Source organism: Heliangelus exortis, chromosome 1 (assembly GCF_036169615.1).
Source record: "Heliangelus exortis chromosome 1, bHelExo1.hap1, whole genome shotgun sequence".
NCBI classification, from domain to species: domain Eukaryota; kingdom Metazoa; phylum Chordata; class Aves; order Apodiformes; family Trochilidae; genus Heliangelus; species Heliangelus exortis.
Window position 1 is genome coordinate 15,525,924 of NC_092422.1, and position 21,866 is coordinate 15,547,789.

The window sequence follows — 21,866 nt, forward strand, 5'->3', positions numbered from 1 at the left end:
GCAATGAATGGCTATAAGCCCTTCAGAAGGGATAGGCAAGGAAGGACAGTGGTGTGGCTTTATACATTAGGGAGAGTTTTGATTGTATAGAGCTTGATTACAGTGATGATAAAGTTGAGTGTTTATGGGTAAAGACGAAGGGGAAGGCAAATAAGGGAGATATTGTGCTGGGAGTCTGCTATAGATCACCCAGCCAGGATGAGGAGGCAAACGAAGTACTGATAAGCAGCTGGCTGAAGTCTTGCAACCAGCAGCCCTTATTCTGGTTGGGGAATTCAACCTACCAGACTTCTGATGGAAATATAACACTGCAGAGAGCAGGCAGGGTGGGAGGTTCCTTGAGTTTATGGAAGATAAATTCCTGACATAACTGGCAGGTGAACCTACGGGCAGAGGTTCCTTGCTGGACCTCCTGTTCACAGAGGAGGACTGGTGGGAGATGTGGTAGCTGGAGGCTGTCTTGAGCTTAGTGATTGTGAACCGGTTAAGTTTTCTATTCTCAGTGATGTAAGGATGGGCGTAAGCAAAACTTCCACCTTGGACTTCCGGAGGGTGGACTTTGGGCTGCTCAGAACATTGCTTGTGAGATAGTCCTGAAGGGCAGAGGGGTCCAGGAAGGCTGAATACTCTTCAAGAAGAAAATATTGAAGACCCAAGAGCAGGCTGTCCCCATGTGTCACAAGATTAAAGGACAAGGAAAATGACCAGCCTGGTTAAACTTGGGAGATTTTGGTGCAACTAAGGAAAAAAAGAAAGGTTTACCACCTTTGGAAGAAGTGACAAGGGACTCAAGAGGAGTACAGAGATCTGATTAGTTATACAGAGAGAAAATTAGGAAGGCAAAAGTGCAGCGGGAGTTAAACATGGTCACTGACATAAGGGACAACAAAAAAAGTTTTCATAAATGAATCAACAATAAAAAGAGAGACAGGCAGAAAAGAAGAAATGGCCTGAAGCTGCAGCAGGGGAGGTTTAGATTAGATATTAAGAGTTTCTTTACTGAAAGATTGGCCAGGCACTGGAACAGCCTGCCCAGGCAGGTGGTTGAGGCATCATCTCTGCAAGTATTTAAGAAATGTGTAGATGTGACACTTCAGGGTATGTTCTAGTGGCCAAAATTGCAGGGTTGGATTTTTTTGTGGGTGTTATTTGCTGGAGTGTATGTGGTGTTTGTCTGGGGGTTGTTTTTTGTTGTGGGGGGGGTTGTGTGTGTATAGCTGGACTCAGTATCTCAGAGGTCCTTTCCAACCATTACTATTCTGGGATTCAGTGAAAATGCATATCTGATTTTCATGCACCAGTAAGAATCCCAGATGTGTGGGAAAACTACTATAATTCCTGTAATGGCCCTGGGCTATAAAGGTATCATCTTCACGTAGCTCATACTAGTGAGAGAGCACATTCTCATTTTGGAATGCTATCCCACTAAATTGGCAATATGCTCAGGAAGTATTTGCAGCAGGATGAAGGGAGTTACACATCCTCTGTGTCCAATTCTGGAGTCCCCAGCATGAGGAGGACACAGAGCTCTTTGAGTGTGTCCAGAGGAGAACCACAAAAATGATCAGCACATTGAAGAACGTCCTCTATGAAGACAGGCTGAGGAAGGTGGGGTTGCTCTGCCTGGACAAGAGAAGGCTCCAAGGTGACCATAGAGTGGCTTTCCAATATCTGATGGGGATCTGCAAGAAAGCTGGGATAGGGCTTTTTGCACAGATGTATAGCTAGAGGAAAAGGGGCAATGGTTTCAAACTGGAAGTGGGGAGATTTAGGGTTAGACATCAGGACAAAATTCTTTCCTGTGAGGGTGGTGAGACACTGGCACAGGTTGCCCAGGGAGATCGTGACTTCAACACTCCCTGGAAGTGTTGAAGGCCAGGATGGATGGGGCCTTGAGCAACCTGGTCTGGGGGGAGGTGTCCCTGCTCATGTAGGGCTGTTGGAACAAGATGATCTTCAAAGTCCCTTCCAACACTTGCCACTGAATGATTCTATGATTTGTAACACTGTCATTAGCATGCAACACACCAGGAGATGGACTTGGAAATATTTGCGTACAGAATTAATTTAAATTAATGTTTTATCTAGACAGTAAAATAAACTATAGCCAAGTCCACATAATCCCCGTGTCCTGTGAGGAAATCACACACGCAGTTAAAGGTTTGCTTGTTGCTGATGTTTTTGGAAACAAAGCAGCAGAAAAAATGGTAACACAAATCTCTCACTTTTTACAGCTTGTAAACCTGCTGTTTGGTTCTTCTGCACACAGACTTGTTCAGTATTTTTCCTATTGTTTTTTTTCTTCTTTTTCTTTTTTTGTGAGGGGGAAGAGTGGGTATAGAGAAGAATATTTAGGACCTTTTCAGAGTTCCACGTTGTTTTCCTGTCTTTTTTCAAAAGACCTTACTAAAAGAAATAATCTGTTTCAACTTTGTCATAGCTCCAAACAGAACTCTAAACTTTATAAGTTAATTTTTAGGGGTTCAGATACCCACTAAATAACAACAAGGCTCTAAAGCATGAATTTATTTTAAACTTTCCAACTTTTTTGAAAACCTTTTGCTTTTTCTTCCAAAGCATTTTTTAGAGCTTAGATTTCATTTTAATATTAGTGTCTTGTTGGCTGTGCAATGATGATGCTCATTTTTTGCATTAGGAAGAAACACATTCAGTTTTGATAAACTGCAGTTTTCAAGCATCTTTTCTGTGAAATAAAATTGATGTAGTCATTTCAAAATATTAAATGAGGGCTCAAGAACATGGATTATGCCATTTTGGGCCTAATGATACTCACTCACCTGGAATGTGGGACAGTCACTTTAGCATAATGTCAGACATGGAGTCTGATCTTGGTTTTCTATACCCCATTTAACCACTGGGCTGCTCTTAATGCATTTATATCTTTCCAGAAATGCCATCCTAAACCAATGGCATTGAAATTTTTTTCTATTAAAAGAACATTAAAAAGTAATGCATTTCACAAAAAGTCTTGGTTGAAAAGTACCTGTGCTTTCAAAAAAAGAGAAAAATAAATTTGAGATAGCTCTACTTACAGAACTATCAAAACAAGAAAAAGGATGATATACCTAATTCACACTTGTAAGTGAAGGTAGGTTGAGCTCTATACTAAAACTATCCAGGATACCATGGTTACCCTCACTGAAGACTAAAGTGAAAACTCCACACTGTCTTGTAGTACACAGACTGTAGAATGTGGCTCCTTAAGCTTGTGTAGACATAACTGGAGAGGCAGTTCTACTGCAAGAATAATCTTTCTCCTTTTCATCTGCAAAAGATATGGTTACAAACAATCATTCTGAGCCTAATTGGCTGTCCATTTTTTTCTAGTCATGAACAATCAGACCAAAAAACACTGTGTTCACTGGGGAACAGATTTTTGCAAATTAAACTCATCTCCTGTAAACAATAGTCTTCATGTGTGAATGAGAATAGGCTTTATTATTCAGTTATTTGCCATTCATTCTCATCCATTAGAAGTTTTTTTCCCCTGTCCAGGGAGTAAGAATGCCACATAATTTAGGTAACCAAAACATACAAAGAAACAAATGGGAAAAATCAAGGAAGAGCTCATGAAAAACAAAAAGGCTAAAAATTCTTTAGCAATTACTCAGAAATAATGAAAGCTCTGAGAACAGAAGAAGGATGTTACAGTTGCCTCAATATGTTTATAATTAGCAATTTCACAAGCTCAATGGGCAGGAAATGGCAGTATACAAGCAACCATAAAATTCTGCAGGGTAACTAGACTGAAATGACCTCATAACCAGATTCCATGACCTCAGTCAGAGAAGTCAGAATTTTGCACCCTCTTTCGTTGGTTTTTTTTTTTTTTGTATGTTTGTTGTTGTTTTTTTTAATCTGAGCTATCCTACATATTAAACATGCCATTTCTTCAGAAAAAGAGGTTGGCTTTTAGCTGCAGAGGTCTGTGGCTAGGAAGGGGCAATAAATTAGGTAAGAATGTAAGACCAACTGTACTGTATCAGAACAGTGCCCCTTAAAGCAGACACAGAGCTTGCATATAGAGCCCCATGTGCAAGGGATGCTCTCCTGGAGATAAATGAAGGGCTCACTGAAGCCTCTGAAAATTTTATTCCAGTTACAGTACAGAAAAGGTTTCAGAAAGTGCCAAACAGTGTGCAATTGTGCTTTGTTCTCCGCAAAAGTTTAAGAAAAGGGAGACAGTAAATTTGGATATAAAACAGTTTCCTTACAGATGTGAGCTTTTGTGGTAAACACATACAAAAATAAAATAAACTAAGTTTGAACTCAACATCAGATTCTTTTACTTTTCAGCTTATTCAGCTTCAGTAAATTCTTATTCACAGAGAGCCCAGTGAAATGGAGACTGGTTGTTCTGAGTCAGATATATTGAAACTGTCTTCACCCTACTAAAAAATTTCAGAGAGTAGAATACCTTGTACTTGTTAAAATTAAAATGTATTGAAATTAAATTACTTAATGCTTGAGAGCTTATAAAGGAAAAGCGGAAAACTCAGTCATTAATTTAGGAGACGTATTCATGTTTTTGTAGTGCAGAGAAGCTAAGAATCCACCAATGTATTTACAGAAAATATACAGTTTTCTTAGGCTTCCACAGGATTTAATTTATTTACTTAATTATTAGTTTAATTTAATTTATTTGGAAACTGTGGCTATTGCAAAAGCAAAAATTTTTGTTATTCTAGAATATTGCAAAATTACAGATAACATTCAGTGATCATTCTTACTTTTAGTCATAACAGTAGTCTGTAAAGTTACAAATCACTCATGTATGCAGACCAGGGGGGTTGCTGAACCTGGCCTTTCATAAAAATTTATGTGTGCATATAGATACACATGCACACATACACATATATATGGAATATTTCTATATATCTAAGGATTTCTTTCAGTTTGTTCTGATGATTCACAGGTTTTGATATTGCTGCTTACATATAATTGTGTGTGGGATGTGGAATTGGCTATTAGTAATGTTCTAAGGTGAACAGCTGTTAGTAATAATTTCAGGAGGTCCAGACAGTTATAGTTTTCTACAGAGGCAAAAATAGACCAGTTTAGGGCTGGCAAGCATTAGCTAAATGTTTAAAAGTTTGAAGTCCTTCAGTGATTTAGTAGATGCGAGTTCTTCAATTTGAAACTCAACACAGCCCTGGTAGATTCCTTATACACATTCAAAGTTGAAGAAAAAGCTGCTACTTAACTAAAATTTAGTTTTGTTAAACCTTCTTAATACTTCAGGGATCCACATATCCCATAAACAAAAGCTCTCACAGATCGGATTAGACCTTCAGAACCCTCCATTCCTTAAAAAAGTCATTCCATGGAAGTGAAACATAGAAAAAGAAATCCAGAGAGCTGCTGAGCAGTTACAGCTTGTGTTGATTTTAGCACCTCAGAAACATTCCACACGCTTTTGGTTTTCCAAGACAGTTCAGTTGTACCACTTAAAGCAAAATCTTGAAGACAGATATAATTGTAATACAGAGAAGAAACTGTGCAGTTTTACCCTATATATAATCCCTTTCGGTCTCTATAAACTCATAGTCAGAAATGGCAGTTTCACCTCCAAAAAGTCAAAGGCTGGACAAAGGTAGCTAAATGCAAAAGATTTCCTACTTAAGTCAAAGAACTTGAGCTCAACTCCCAGACCACTTATATATACAAAGATACAACAAAGCCCCAAAAAAACAAGTTTGAAATGCTTCTATTATACACAAATCCTGGGTCATTTTTGATTAAAGAAATGGGAATTTTTGTCAAATAACATCTGAATAATAACATTAATTTTCTGAAAATCTGAACAACTCCAAATCACAGAGTATTTTTCAGAAAAATACAGAAACACTTACTGGAATAACAGGGAAGTATTTGTGTCATTTCATATTAAGTATTTGTCATTGTCACTGACATGTATTAGTAAAAAATCAGAAATTACTTCTTTAAGACATGATTTAGTAACAGGTCCTTCAAGTAAATCACATCAGTGCTCACAACAGAAACAGTAAGTCTACTTCTGCAAAATGTTGCTTGTGGCTACAGAGTGATTCCTAAAGAACCACCTTTCAAAAATAACAGTAGTAAAGCAGTAACAGAAGTTAGTTCCTTTATCAAATAACTTCAGAACTGAATGGCAGTAAAAAAAAAAAAAAAAAAAATCCCTATTTTAGGATCCTTTTTTCTTTTGGTATAGGTTGCTATTACTTTTTTTCATCCATTTTCAAAACGTACCACACATGGACCTACTACAAAGTGAGCTGTCATGGAAAGAAAAATAGTTTTTCTACAGAAAGATGACAGTAAAGATGCATTTTCTAAAAGGCACATTGGGATTTAATTACTCACTTTCATTAACATTAATATGAGATGTCACTACTTCCACAGACAACTGCAAATTTACTCTTTTGCAAAAGACATGTTATGTCTCCCAGAACAACATCCAGTTTTAACAACATCAATTTATCATACCATTACTTGGGACAGAATAAGCAAAGAGCCTGGTACAAGCTAGAATCTTCATGGCTGGGGAGCAGCCTTGCTGAGAGGGGTCTGGGGTCCTTGGTGGACAACAACCTGCATGAGGAGCAGCAGTGCACCCTGCACAACAGAGGCACAACAGATCCTGGGCATCTGCAAAAGCAGCACTCGTGGAGATACCACAAAGAGCATATAAGGCCATGCCTGAATTACTATGTCCAGCTCTGGCCCCCACAATTTGAGAAAGACATAGACAAACTGAAGAGGGTCCAAAAGAGGGCCACGAAGATGATCAAAGGGCTGGAGAAGCTTCCCTATAAGAAAGGCTGAAGGATGTAGGTGTTTTCTTCCTGGAGAAGTTTACAGAAATGTCTAATTATAGGTTTCACCTTGACATAAGAAAGAGAGTTTTTACTGTGAGAACAATTAGTCACTGGAACAACTTCCCCAGAGATGCTGTGGAGGTCAAATCACTGGACGTTTTCAAGATGTGACTGGACAGGGTACCAGATAATCTCATTTCCCATGAAAGACAGGAACAGATGATCTTTTGACCTTCCTTTCCAACCTGGGCTGTTCTATGGTTCTATGGCTTTTGATAAGTTTTGTTTTAATCACTTTTTGTCATTTTAGAATTTAAGATACTTAAGTAAGTGTCAAGAATTACCTTGCTCACTTTAGAAAAACATGTCCCAGGGCCTTCTGTTTCCTGGTGTGGAGATTTTACAGGCAGGGAAAGTGGCATTTTAGAAATACACCACTTCCCATCTTCCTCCTTGCGGTTGACACTTTTTCCTGTAACAAATCTTCAAACCCAGAAAAAAATTCAGATCTTCCTTGAGGATACCTATCACTTGGGACCTTCCAAGTTTTCCCAAGTGAGAAAAATCCCAGTATATCTTAACCTACTTTTTTTTTTATACCCCTTTACCCTTTCTTCATATTGATCTAATCAAATAGGCCACAAGATGGGATGAAGATAAAGAATTCTTAATCCGCAGATTATCAACGCATTGTTTTCCTTTCCTTTACTTTCAAAACTAATGTCTTTGCCTCTCCACCCTTTTTAAAATATTAAAGGAAAACCAAAGCCTAAATACGAGACATACAAAAATATGGAGATTGCTTTATTTTAGAAAAAAAATATTAAAAAATCAGATAATTCAACATGAAGTCTCTGAAGATGATTACTTACATTGAATGACTTTTATCCTTGTTTAAATTACAGAAGGTATTTGAATAGAAAAAGTTGTAATGAGTTCCTCTATAATATTGGCATTTTTTCCAAAATATTCTATGTCTCATATGAAAGGAAGCTGAAATACCATTAAACACTTAGTTTATGGATTGATTCATTTATGACAGGAAATGCATTCTTTCTTAGGGAACACAACTATTCTGAAACCATTAAATAATGTTGATGAACTTGTCAGCTTCAAACAGAGACCAAGTATAATCCTCTAGCACCCACCCCCATCTGAACTGTTCACTCAAGTGTAGCACAGTGTAGTGATTCAGTGTTTAGCACAGGGCTGTGACAACAGTGATACAATAGGTTTTTTACTGGTGCTTAAAACTTCTCAGAAGAAGAAATGTTGGAGGGAATGGGGGAAGAAAAGAAGAGAATCGTCATCAATGAATATACTTTCTTTTATTAGTCTCGCAGAGGAGATGATGGCAACTCCTTCTAAAAATCCCATTAATTGTGGATGGGAGAGTATGGAGCCCAATCTGCATTAAAGTTACCCTATCTACAGGTTCGTGTGGTGGGGCTGAGAAAGACACTGTTCTCCGTGAGACAACCCACAGACAGCTCTTCTGGGATTCTGTGCAAGGTCAGAAAAGATAAGGCCTTCTGAGGTGCTCTTCTTTGCAACACAGAAAATCTTTGTGCTGGGGGTGGCTCCTTCCTGCAGTGAGCATAATCTCCCCATTAAAATTGTATCAAAGGGCCAAGATAACTAATAGGCCATGGAGAGGAGAGCAATGTGTACAGAAGGTATGCAGTATAAAATAGTGTAGCTCAGCTCCATTTTTGAAAAAAATTTCCAGTGTACCTTATCCAAAATTATTCATGCAGTAGGAACCAAAGGACATAGGAGAAGGAGGAGATGGAAAGAGTCCCATTTTCCCCTGCCTGCACTGGGGTGAAAGAAAGGGGAGCTATGACAGCACTGTCATCAATGCCCAAGTTGGATTACCCAGGAAGATGTGTTACTTCTTGCACACTGGATTGCTTCTGGGAGCATAGGACTGTCTCTTGCTGCTAGGGGTAGATCAGATCAAAGGAGGAGGCAGATTTGCCCTATTCTCTGCTAAAAACTGCAACTTACGGCACACAGAGGCTCCAGATAAAATAAAACATTTGGATTAGAGGACTTCATTGCTTGGACCCTTGAAGACAGACAGAAAATGAAGCGTGACCAGCGATGTACTGAAACAAAAATGCTGTCTGATGTAAAAAAAACAATTTGCCCAATTATAAGACCAATAATAAAGAAATATTACTAGCAAAGAGGCTTCCTTCATTTTAAGTAAGCAGACAGAAAAGCAGATGCAGAGAGCTCAGTCACTGAAAGGAGAGGCAGATGCTGTAGCAATACAGCAGAAGGCAGCAGCTGCCTGAGAGCATCACAGCAGCTGGAAACACAGATGCCCAGGTAGCAACCACCTCTTGAGCTGCAAAGGGCAAGGCATTTCCCCTCTACATCACACTCACAAGGCTTCTGGGATCACCTGTGCATGTTAACTCAGCAAGGTGGCAATTTAAGCCTATCAGCATTTTCTGTTCATGTTTATGTGGTTGGATTGCATAAAAAGCCAATAAAGCACTAATTTTATGCAAAATATGTGCTTGCTTCTCAGTGTATTACTGCTAATCTTCTGCGAGTCCTTGAAGGTTTATGTATTATCTCAGATCACTACTCTTATTTAGCTTCTGTGTAATGTTTTCCATCTTTTCTCCATCTCAGGAGATAAGAAAAATAGACCTGCAGTTGAGAGTGGAAACCTGACTTTTAATTTTATATACCAGAAAGAAACACCGAGGGAAGAAGAGAACACATATTTAGGACTTACAAGAAAGAAAAGTCCAGTGATCAGATACCCTGGCTTTCCTAGAACAATTCTTTAAATATTTATGGATAATTTAATTTTTTTTTGGTCTTTTTTATAGAAATATATATCACTGCACACATGGCAATCCTCACTTTCTAAGGATTTTTATCCATTGTTTCATTTGTAAAGATGTAACAATTTCAGCCTCTTGAAATTCTTCTGTACACCACAGATTTAATTATTTATTCACCCGGTGGGTTGTGTTGCTGTTCTTTTTATTGAATTTTTTTTTTCCTGGCAATGACAATAATAATGGCAAATTTCAGTTTTAGCATGTTCTGTATTGACTAGAACAGCCAAAACCAGGATGTGAAGTTTTGGCAGCTGCAGAAAGTGACCCAATCCAAGCCCAGGAGCAAAACAGCAGCATAAGATAAATTCTATCCCAGATAACCAAGAATGCAGGTTGTGTTCATTTTGTTTGTTTTCTTTTTCAGAAAGGACATATCTTCTACACTTTGTTAAAAGCTTTTTTGCCCCAAGTGATTGTTCTAGTAACTAATCTATTCATTGTTCTGGAGAGAGTTTTTCTTTGACTAGAAGTGTGCCAAAATCTGGCAAATTTGACCGACGAAAATATGGCAAGACATTTCTATGGAAGTTTTAGTTCTGATCATTCAATGTTCCCAGCCAAAACATTCTATCCATGGAAAATTTCCAGCCAGATTTACTACTAGCCAGACATCTGTAGTATCACTTGGAGGCATTTCTGACTGTAACAACTGGTGAACCGTGAGAATCAGAACAGCAAGATATGTCACATCATGACCTTCATCCTGACCCTACAATCCAGCTGCACATCCTGTAGCCAAAAACCCCATGTGGGAATTTAAATCTTGAAAGCCTCATTAGTTTTCCCTGTGCACATACTTAAATCACTTGGAGAAGGAAATGAAACTATCTGCCCACCACTGAGACAAAGTTATGAACTAGATGCAGCCACCATAGTAAGGTTTTGTCTACTTTAGGAAACAGGGCATATGATGATTACAGAGGCATTTTTATTTCTACATCTAAATACTGTGAGTCACAAAGAGTTGTGAACATGTGGTAGTCACTACACTCTACTAAACAGTGGAAAAGTACACAGGGTGGCCTGGGCACCTGTCCTTTTTTCTACAAGCATGCATTATCTTTGCCATGGAGACAAGTATAGATAGAAAGGTGCTTGTGCTTCTTATTCACAGAAAGATAATGTCAGAGAAAGCATATCATGAGGGGAGACTGGCCAGGTCCAAAGACCAAAGCTCTTCTCAGGGATCTTCACATTAATATTTAGAGACCTGAAGGATGAGCAGAGAGCTTTCTCCCAGCAGTCAGAAACAGAACATCCTCATAGCAGGCTAGTAAATTAATTCAAGTTAGACTTACACTGGGTTGTCAATCTTGGTATCATGCCTCTGTGCCCCATGATCACATGCACATCATGCTGAGCCTTATCCTGTGCAGGATCAAGCCCTGGTAGCTTTGAAAATCTGCCTTTACAATCTACTGCAGCTTTACCTAATTACTTGATTAGCACACAAAATGCGTGTGACCTAAAAGAACAATCAACTCTTTCAGAACTTCCTTCTTCAGTAGAATATAAATCTCTTTTTAAGACTGGTATCTTCCACAGAGTATTGCTCTACACCTTCTTGTCATATTAAACCCCCCTTACCCTTGTTATTGCAACATTGCAGCAATACTGTTGCACAGTGCATGTAACACTTAACTGCATATGACAAAGTTTCTTCCAAGTTTTGAATAATAGATGTGGGTTTATTTCTTGAAAGTAATTGATAATTAGATCAGAAAAAATGAAGCACTTGAGTTAAAATAACCAGAGGGCTGAGGAGAGTGAATTTTCCCTTAGGGTAAGCTCAAAAAAAAGCACTTTTCCAGATCCATGCAAAGATGTGCTTCAATACAGATCCATTCCTCTTATTTTGCCTTTCCAAAGGCACTGGGCCAAACTGAGTATGGCATCATGAACTCTACTCCAGTCCAGGGAACCATCCCCAGAGCTGACTTTGAGCCAGCATCTCCTAAGTATGCTCTCAAGTAAAAGTACCAAGCTTCCTCCTGAGAGGTGCAGCTCTGAATGTTCCCCAGCAGAGCTCTGCTGCCCTCACATTGGTAAACCTGTGAAACTAGGGACTCTTGTACTGGCTCACTGATTGTTTTTATTTAAAAAAAAGTGTCTTAAGTCTTTCACTTTCGGAACGGTTGCTTTTAAAGACAAGGAAATTTCTATTTTGAAGCTACCCATGCTGAAACAGGATATTATATACCTTCCAGAGTCTGATGTAGACAGTAGGTATGAGGCAAAGTTGCTAGGAGACCACAGATGGAGCAAGGAGCATTGCAGTAACGCAGCAGCTTTTCACACAGAGCTGATGAGGGCGCCTGCATCAGCAGTCAGCCTTGCACAATTTAAAAGAAAACAGACAACCTTTTACTGCTTACGTAAAGATGCACATTTGGTGAAGACCACTAAATTGTTATAAAACTGACACTCTGAGATCTAAATTAAAAGCAAGTGAAGAAACACTGAAAAGGGTTACACAGACGACACTCACTGAACTACACTCAGTCGTTGCATGTTTGGGAGTGGTCACTTCATTTAGAAACTGAAAAAAATAGAAATAGAATAGAAATTCACGCAAATGTTGGCACTTCCACTCTATTGTGTTCTGGGCCCAAGAACCATATTACGGTCGTGAATAAGGGAATACTAAATGAGCCAACAGAAGAAGCCATGCACACTAAAATTCATTGCCCATTTCCACGTTACTTGGAAATGTGTGCCACTCTCACTGTGGACTTGAGCCATTCCAGTCCACAGAATCACAGAACAGTCAGGGTTGGAAAGGATCTCTGAGATCACTGAGCCGAACCATACACACACACAAAACCAAACCAAACCAAAACCCCAAAAACATCCCAAACCCCTACAATCTCAGCCACCAGATCATGCCCTGAAGTGCCACATCTACACATTTCTTATATACCCCCAGAGATGGTGACTCAACCACCTCCCTGGGCAGGCTGTTCCAGTGCCTGATCACTCTTTCAGTAAAGAAATTCTTCCTGCTATCTGATCTAAACCTCCCCTGATGCAACTTCAGACCATTTCCTCTGGTCCTATCATTATTCACTTGGGAGAAGAGGCCAATACCCACCTCCCTACAGTTGTATGTTTCAGGTACTTGTAGAGGGCAATGAGGTCTCCCCTCAGCCTCCTCCAAATTAAACATGCCCAGTTCCCTCTGCCATTCCTCAGGATTTGTTCTCTGTGCCCCTAACCAGCTTGGTGTAACTCTCCTCTGGACACATTCCAGCACCTCAAAGCCCTCCTTGTAGTGAGGGGCCCAGAACTGAACACAGGACTGAGCTGCAGCCTCACCAGAGCTGAGTACAGAGGTGCAATCACTGCCCTTCTCCTGCTGGCCATACTACTCCTGAGACAGGCCAAGATGCTGTTGGCTTTCTTGGCCACCTGGGCACACTGCTGCCTCATGATGCAGCACCTTCTGGTTGTCCACCAGCACCCTCAGGACCTTTCCTGCTGGGCAGCTCTGCAGCAATTCCTCCCCAAGCTTGTAGTGGGTCCTGGGACTTTTGTGACCAAAATACGGGACCCAGCACTTGGCCTCATTGAACCTCATACAACTGGCCTTGGCCCATCAATCCAGCCTGTCTCTTGGTGCCCTTAATCATGAGGTGAAGATTATGCTTATTAAAATTCACCACTTGGCAAGCAGAGGTTAGGGGTTTATCAAACTCAGGCTTTCATTGTTCCAGTCATCATGACCACAGGAATTTAAATAGATAATGCCAACCAAAACTAAGGCAGGTGAATGTCTGTACAAACACACAGTTTAGGCACACTACAGAAATGAATCACACAGAATCACCAAATCTTAGGGGTTGGATGGGACCTCTGAGGATCATCTAGTCCAACCCCCCTGATAGAGCAGGATCCATTAGAGCAGATTACACAGGAACAAGTCCCGAAAGGTTTGGGAAGTGTCCAGGGATGGAGACTTCACAACCTCCCTGGGAAATTTACTGCAGTGTTCTGTTACCCTCAGAGTAAAGAAATATTTTCTCATACTCCAGATAAATCTCCTGTATGTCAGTTTTAGACCATTACCCCTTGTTCTGGCACTGAACGCCACAGAGAAGAGCCTGGCTCCATCTTCCTGACACCTTTTTAGGCCCCCTCAGCCTCCTTTTCTCTAAGCTAGACAGCCCAAGCTCTCTTAGGTGTTCCTCACAAGGCAGATGCTTCAGTGCCTTAATTATCTAAGTGGCTCTGTGCTGGACTCTTTCAAATAGTTTCTTGTCCTTCTTGAACTGGGGAGCCCAGAACTGCACAGAGTACTCCAGGTGAGGCATCACCAGGGCAGAGTAGAGGGGGAGGAGAACCTCTCTCAACCTGCTTGCCACACATTTCTTAATGCACTCCAGGATGGCACTGGCCCTTTTGGCTGTGAAGGCACATTGTAGGCTCATGGTGAGCCTGTTGTCCACCTTGAGTCCCGGGTCCTTTTCCCCAGAGCTGCTTTCCATCAGGTCATGACCTAACCTGTATTGGGGGGTGGGGTTGCTCTTCCTCAGATGGAGTACTCTACATTTGCCCTTATTGAACTTCATGAGGTTTCTCCCTGCCTGGCTCTCCAGGGTTCTACTTGCAAAATGTTATTTGTCACCTACATTGTATATATGGGAAACTGAAGTAAAGAAAGTCTGGATAACACCTAAAATTCAATGGAAAGGCTGCAACCTAACAAAGACTTGAAACTGTATCACAGGCCAGCTTCTTCCAATGGGATCATCCCTTCTTCTGAGAGCTCATTAGCCTGTTAAGCCTGTTCAAACCTGAGGCAGAACCTGCCTGACAAATATTCATTCATACACTTAATTATAAAATAGGCACTTAAAGCATGTCAGGTGAACATAGACTAAAATGCTAAAATATAAACACATCTTTGGTGGTGATTGGATCATAAACAGCTGAGGAGAAGGACTTGGAGGTGGTTCTTGATGTGAAACTTAACATCAGCCAGCAATTTGTGGTCACAGCCCAGAAAGCCCACCATATCCTGGGCTGCATCAAAAGAAGCATGGCCAGCAGGTCAAGGGAGGTGATTCTCCTCCTCTGCTCTGTTTTGTGAGACCCCACCTTGTGTATTGTGTCCGGTTCTGGAACTCCCAACAAAAGAAGGACACAGAGCAGCTGCAGTGTGTCCAGAGAAGGGCCACAAAGCAGATCAGAGGCCTGGAGCACCTCTACCCTGAATACAGGCTGAGACAGTTTAGGGTTCTTCAGCCTGGAGAAGAGGAAGCTTTGGGAAGATCTTAAAGTGGCCTTACAGAACCTGAAAGGGGCTACAAGAAAGCTAGGGAAGGAATTTTTATAAGAGCATGTAGGCAGAAGACTAAGGGGGTTAATGGATTAAAACTGGAAGAGGACAGATTTAGATTAGACATTAGGAGGAAATTCTTCACTATGAGAGTGACAAAACACAGGAACAGGTCACCCAGAGAAGCTCTTGATGCCCCCTCCCTGGAAATGTTCAAGGCCAGGTTGGATGGGGCTTTGAGTAACCTGGTATAGTGGGAGGTGTCCCTCTTGAAGCAGGGGGGTTGGAACTGGATGATCTTTAGGATTCCTTCCAACCCAAACCATTCTACTATTCAATAAAAACAGCTTTCCTCTCTCCATTTAAAAAGGGAGCTAAAATAACAAACTGAGATGTAGCTGTTGTCAGTGTGTGAAATTAGATGAGGTAATCCCACCCATCACACAAAATAATGTCTTCTTTCTCAAGCTGATAGATGAAGACAGACAGGCTTTTGTGCTGATACTGCCAATACCAGACTACACTGAGTGAAGCTTATAAATCCAGTAATCGAGTCTGTTTGGCAATGTATATTTGAAAGTTAGAAGCTTCAAGTGCATCAAGTACTCTATCTTGATAACTAAGGACAACTGAGCAGAGAAGCAGACTACTTGCCTTGAAAGGAAAAGGTTCCATTTACTCCACCTTAGAGTGAACTAGCCAAATCAAAGCCCATATCTGTTAGAAATTTTCTGCACTATTCTGTTTAGAATATTTCATGAACCAGTAATCAGCAGGTGAGCAAAAAGAAGGGTAAGGGTATGTATTTTCTTCAGTTTGTGATTACAGTCTTTATAGGCCTATTTTTTATGTAATTGTAACATAATTGTTTGAAAGATACATGAAATTGTCCTGCTTTTTGGTAATGTATTTTAAAACATGTTTTGTATTACTGTGGTAGGGTCCAGTCTGTATGTTTTAGGCCGGAATACCTGTCCACAACAGATCTACATAACTGTAGTTAATGTCAGCAGCTTCATGTAAATTGTTTGCTTTGTGGGCTCCCAGCTCTGTATCTCTTAAAAACCATGTTAGAACCACCTTCACACACTATAAAAATAAGCAGATAATCTTAGAGAGTAATCCCTTGGGAAATCTCATTAGTCAAAACAAGGCATGCCCTATCAGAGCAGCCCTTTTAATAATAAACCAAAAAGGAAGCCTTTCTGTTTCTTTGGAATATACACAGCAAATTAATTAATTAAGCAAGATTTGAATCCTGACAAAAAGTGATGACACTGATAGTATCCTATGGGTTTTAATACATCAAATGAGTTCTGCACTGCAACCTTTATCTTTAAAGGTTGATGCTTTGGAGAATTCTTTTACAGCATTATCTCTAGCTACTAAAATTAATGTGCTTCCACTTTATCTAAAATAATTTTTTAAAAAGTAGTAAAAGATGAAGCGTATCCTAACTTCAAGTAAAACTACATTTAGGAAGCAATTTTAAACCAATATTTTTAAACGACAGTCATAGGGCACTATGTATAATTAGTCATACAGAAGCTGAATCAAACAAGTGCTTCTGGACTAAAAAGTGTTTTGTTGAAAGGATATAAATGTATATCCAATTCTACGTGCAGTGTCTTAGCCATGTCCTTCTTGGACTTAGCTCATGCTCAAGTAATGGGATTTTGCCTCAAAGAAAACTGAGTTTAAAAAAGAAATTATACAGGGACCTGAAGCTTTCTCCGTTAGTCACAGGAGAATGATCAGCCCATTTTCTGTTACACATATTTTGAAAAGAGCAGACTGTGCTACAACACTGATGATAGGTTTTGTGGAGGCTGTGACAATGCAGCTCCCTCTCTCTGGGAAACAGTATTTTCTCATTGCCCTGTAACTCACAGGCCATTCATGGAGGTATAAGGTGTGCAGGCTTTGGTTATGAATTTCTGCTGCCCTTGGCTCTGCTGGAAGTGTCAAATGCCTGAATGTGGAGCTCCTCTCATCAGTGTGCTATGAAGTTCAGCTCAGAGGAACGTTCTTCTTGTCACCATCCTAAGGTACATCAGTATTTACTGGCATCAAAACAAGTGCTCTAAGGGGCATATTTTTCATTAAGTGTCCATGTCTGTATAAACAAGGTATTTTTGTGATCACTACAATGAAGAATTTCAAATGGTAACTGTGTAGTCAGATAATGAACTTCATTTGACTGTCTGCTAATGCATCTTATAGGTAAAATTCTTACCCTAATTTCTCACTTAAATGATACAGTATTTTTTCCTTCGTTCATTTACTTTATCTTCCTAACTTTCTGAGTCTCTCTCTCTGGGACTTTAAGTGTCATTCAAGAAGATATCTGCATCTATCACAGAGATGAACACCACAAGCACTACAAAAAGTGAGATGAATCAGGTTCTTCAATGTGCATTCTATCTAAACCTGGGGAGTAACCTAGGAATTTGTAGTTTCCAATGATGACCTCAGAAAACTTAAACAAGAGATACAGCTCTGGAAAACAAAACCCTGGCAAACACCACAGAGACTTAGCATGTTTTCTTCTTGCTAGAAAACACAAGCAGAAAATATTAACTGTGCTGTAATTGATAGCCTACTAACAAAAAAATGAAACTTCAAATAACTGTGGTCTTATGTATTATATAAAATGGCTGAGAATAATTTCTTCCTATTTAATCAGAGCTTATCATCCAGAGTTTTGTTTGGGGGGGGAGAAAACAGAATACTGGTGTTTACTTCTGAGACAAGAAGGTCCCCTATTTTTGGGAATTACATTTTGAAAAATTGTTTCAAACTTAGGGAAGTAATTGTCTTACTTTTTCAAAATAGCTAATAGACTATTCTAAAGAATAAATTTCGAACATATTCACAACAATTTACAAAAGCTCTCAAAGGCATCAAAAGTTGTTTGTGAGGAAAACCTACATCAAATACTGATGTAGGTTTTTCAATACAAGAAAACAAAAGCTACATCAGCATTCAACATTCAGCACACTTGGCAGGCACTCAGGAAACATGACATGCTTGGTAAGACGAATCCCAGATAAGAATTAAGGACAAAATATAGTTCAAATACTGCACTTGCTTTGCCATCCATATCAACAGGACCAGCTCATAGTAACCATATTATAGTACAATTTAATTCACTGTTTAGGAGACAGGCCACATATAAATGTCTTATAGCTTACATTATGTACTTTGTAACTAATGCTAACAAATATTTAGATATTTTAATGGCAAGGCTTAATTGTAAAATGTGTCACACAGTAAGACTCCTATTAATGGTTCTGAGCTGCATCTGAGCTGCATCCATAGTAATTGTTACACATACCTAGGAGTTTCTTAAACTTCAGGTATATTATAGAACCATAGCATACCCTGAGTGGGAAGAGAGCCATGAAGATTAAGAGTCCAACTTCTGTGTCCCCAAAAGGCAATCCAAAACCTAAACCAGAGAGCTAAGAGCATTGTCCACCAAGAGCTTGAATACCCGCTGGCTTGGGGCCATGACCACTTCCCTGTTTCAGTGCTTGACTGCTTTTTCCTATTATCCAGTCTCAACTTCCCCTGTGTTTAAGACACAATTGTCCACATGAAGCATTTGTTAACAGGAATCCAGGGAACAGAGGGCACCTTCATTGTTCTTCAAGTGAAAAACTAGGAGCTGACAGAAATAAGGATTACCCCATGCAATTTAACATTGGCTGGAAGGTAAAGTCATGTGAACTCAATTTAGCAATAATGCAGTTTAAGTGTGAGGATCATTTACACAGCCACTAAAAAACCCTGTGCGTTCTTTGCCATTTGTAGGAGGATTCATCTGACAGAATGTAGAAGCTTACAGTGCAGGCACCCATATTTAGGCTAAGTCCATAGATTTCCCTAACTGAAAACTGAGAAAAGACACATTTTTGGGGTGTGATTCATCTCATACTAGAGTAGACACCTTAAGTAGGACAAATGAAAGCAGATTCCTCCAAAAGTCCTTATTTCAGTAGCTTTACAGGGTAGACATTCATGTGGAATTCTAACCTTAATATATTTAAAATCAAATCAAGATGCCTGTAGGAAAGATAATTTTTTTTAAAAAAACACAATTAACCAGGTGAGGTACAAAAGTAACAACAACATTCCACAGCTTTTGTCACCCAAAAACTGAGATTAGTTGATATCACTGTCCTTGCTGTCCTGAAAACTATTATACATAAAACTGAAGACAGGACTATTAGTTCCCGGTCAGGAGCTTCTCCCTCTATTTTCAGTTTAATTGATGAACTGATTTTTCCTTCTGAATTCTAGAGGAGGTTTATTACCACATTTTTTGAAAATACGTGGTTATTCCTACTCTATGCAAGTATTTCTCCCTCTTTATAGTCTTTCTTTTATAGGTTTTCTTATGAAGCCACTGAAACAATGAAGAATTTTCTGAAAAATAATGACAATGGTAATGAAAACAGTCACAAACTGTGACTCTCAGAGTAAAAATACACTTTCAAAATTTCCCTACAATTGCAGCAATCATGCAAAAGAAAGTGAAAAGATTAAGAGGATCTGAAATCTGAGACAGCTTTCCCTGAGTGTGACAGCGTAGCTAGAATGTATTAGTCACCTATAGTGACTGGAAAAATGGAGAGAACATCAAGCAATCTAGAAAATCTATTATAACAGGATTAAATTAATACATCTGAAACAGTTCTGCTTCAAAACAGAAAACCCTGTCCCTTCTGGTATCTTTTGACAGCAATAGCATTTTAATGCTTATTCTGTATTCAATGAATGTCCACATGAAGCTTTAAAACCTTCTTCAAGATCCACAGTCCAAGACACTTTTTCAGAAAGCTATTCTTTTGAATATGGACACATGTTTCAATGATTAAATAAAAATTTTATTTCAAGAGTTTAAAAAACTGCAGCAGCGCTATCTAAAAAATAGATATCCAGAAAATACATTTTCATTTGAATATTGTATTGCCATATTTCATGGCCTGCCTGCCTTGCATACGCACTTTTCTTTCTAGGAAGAATGATTTATATGAGTTAAGTCTTTTTTGATTCACCACCAATAAAGTTCAAGACAGGACCTAACTAGAGGATAAAGATGAGTTGGAACTCAGAAGTATATAGTTTCATTGTTCAAGGAGCATCACAGCAAGATGGCTGTACATATTTTTTTAAATTTTACCACTTTTCTGCCAGGAGTTAAACCTTCAAAACAGTTATTTCAATTTTTTAAATAAAAAAGAAACCTTTTTAATGCAATCCTCTTTTTTTTAACAGACATGAGGAACTGGAATTTACAAAACACATTTCAACCATGATGTAAATTATCCCATGGGAACTCTGTTCAGCTTTCTCATTCAGCTACATAAGGCTTTTTTTATAGGTTTTGAACTGTGTTGAATAATTGTGCTATTTAATCCTCCCATTTTCTTTAAAAGAAAAAAAGAAAATAAAGGATTGTATTATGGGAAGGAAAATTTAACCAGAAACAGGAGCAAGTACACATAATAAAACAAATGTATAATATGACCCTCAAAAAAGAAAGGCACATATATATATCCATGTTGGTTTTTCCCCTGCTGAATCCTCATCTTTTAAATAATTACCAATTAACTACCATTGATTCTAAATGCCAGCATCTAGAAGGTTGGTATATGAGCACGTGAAGCAGAAAAGCAGTGAAAATGTAAAATTTTACAGAAGGACATGTGTTCTGCTTTCTCCTACACCATTCCAGGAAAAGGATCTGTAATTATGTGGATGAAAGAGCCTTAAATCCTGAGAAAGAGGAGACAGTCTTCACATTCTTCTTTTATACAGGTTAGCAGCAATTTAGAAAAGAGCCACGTGGCCCCTTAGAGCTACAGAACTCTTCAAGTGCCTCTGCACTAGTGCAGAAGTTCAGATCAGGAGCCTATTACTGAAGTTAATTTTCTAACTGCCATCTCATACTGTGCTTTAGCTTGTAGTATGGGACAGTCCAGGATCATGTGAACTGTCCTTCTCACACTAAAATGAATTAGAAGAAGGGCTCTGGGAGTGCATCTAATGCCCTCCAGCCACCAAAAGGCATTCAAGGCATATGACAAGATGACAGCTAGTTGCTACTGGGCTTTCTAAAGTAAGGTATAGCTTAAAAGATTGTTGATGGGCACCAGTGAAATACATATCCATAAAAAAGACTGTGATGTATTGATTAAATTGTAAATTCTCCTAGCAATAAACAGGTATTTATTGAAAGAACATGGTGAAATTATTCAGGCCCATGTACCATTGACTAGCTGAGAATAAAGAGCAAAGTTGTTACCTTAATAGGGCTCCCATCTGGAGTGAGAACCTCCTCTGAAAGCTCCATCATCTTCAGTGCCATCAGGGCAATAGCTTTAGCATGGCTAAGACTTTTCTTATGGAGCCCTGCTGCAACGCAGTACGCATCACCTATTGTTTCCACCTGCAACAACCAGAGAAATCAAACGTTAGAGCACACTAATGAGAAGAGATCCCTACCATTAGTTATCTGCAATCAAATAGCATTGCTTAAAAACATGTGAGCAAAACATCCATAACATAAGCAATTAGAAAATGGAGCATAATTACCTGAGTTTGCAAACAGGTGCAGTTGACACCTGACAGAGGATCACATAGTAGTTCATGAGCAGTATAAGCCATCATCTGAGACATGACAACGTTTTGCCATGGCACTAATACAGAAAACTCTGTCTTCCTAAATGAGAAATTACTTGCTGCTTTGTTTATTACTATCCTGGCTCAGTTTGCTGCTAGTTGCAGTTTCATAGTGCTACATGATTACAATTCATAATTATTATTTGCTCTGCTAGAAAAGTTAATCAGGAAGAGAATTAGAATAAGCAAAACCTCATAAGAAAACACTTA

General features: G+C 39.2%; 1 protein-coding gene across 1 annotated transcript in view; it reads right to left on the reverse strand.

Moving 5' to 3' along the window:
* Positions 1-21,866, reverse strand: part of GUCY1A2 (guanylate cyclase 1 soluble subunit alpha 2) — a 147,895-nt gene that overhangs the window by 30,747 nt on the left and 95,282 nt on the right. Inside the window, exon 6 of the mRNA XM_071734684.1 lies at positions 21,280-21,423. Coding sequence (XP_071590785.1) covers positions 21,280-21,423 — 144 coding nt within the window. The remainder of the gene's footprint in view (positions 1-21,279; positions 21,424-21,866) is intronic.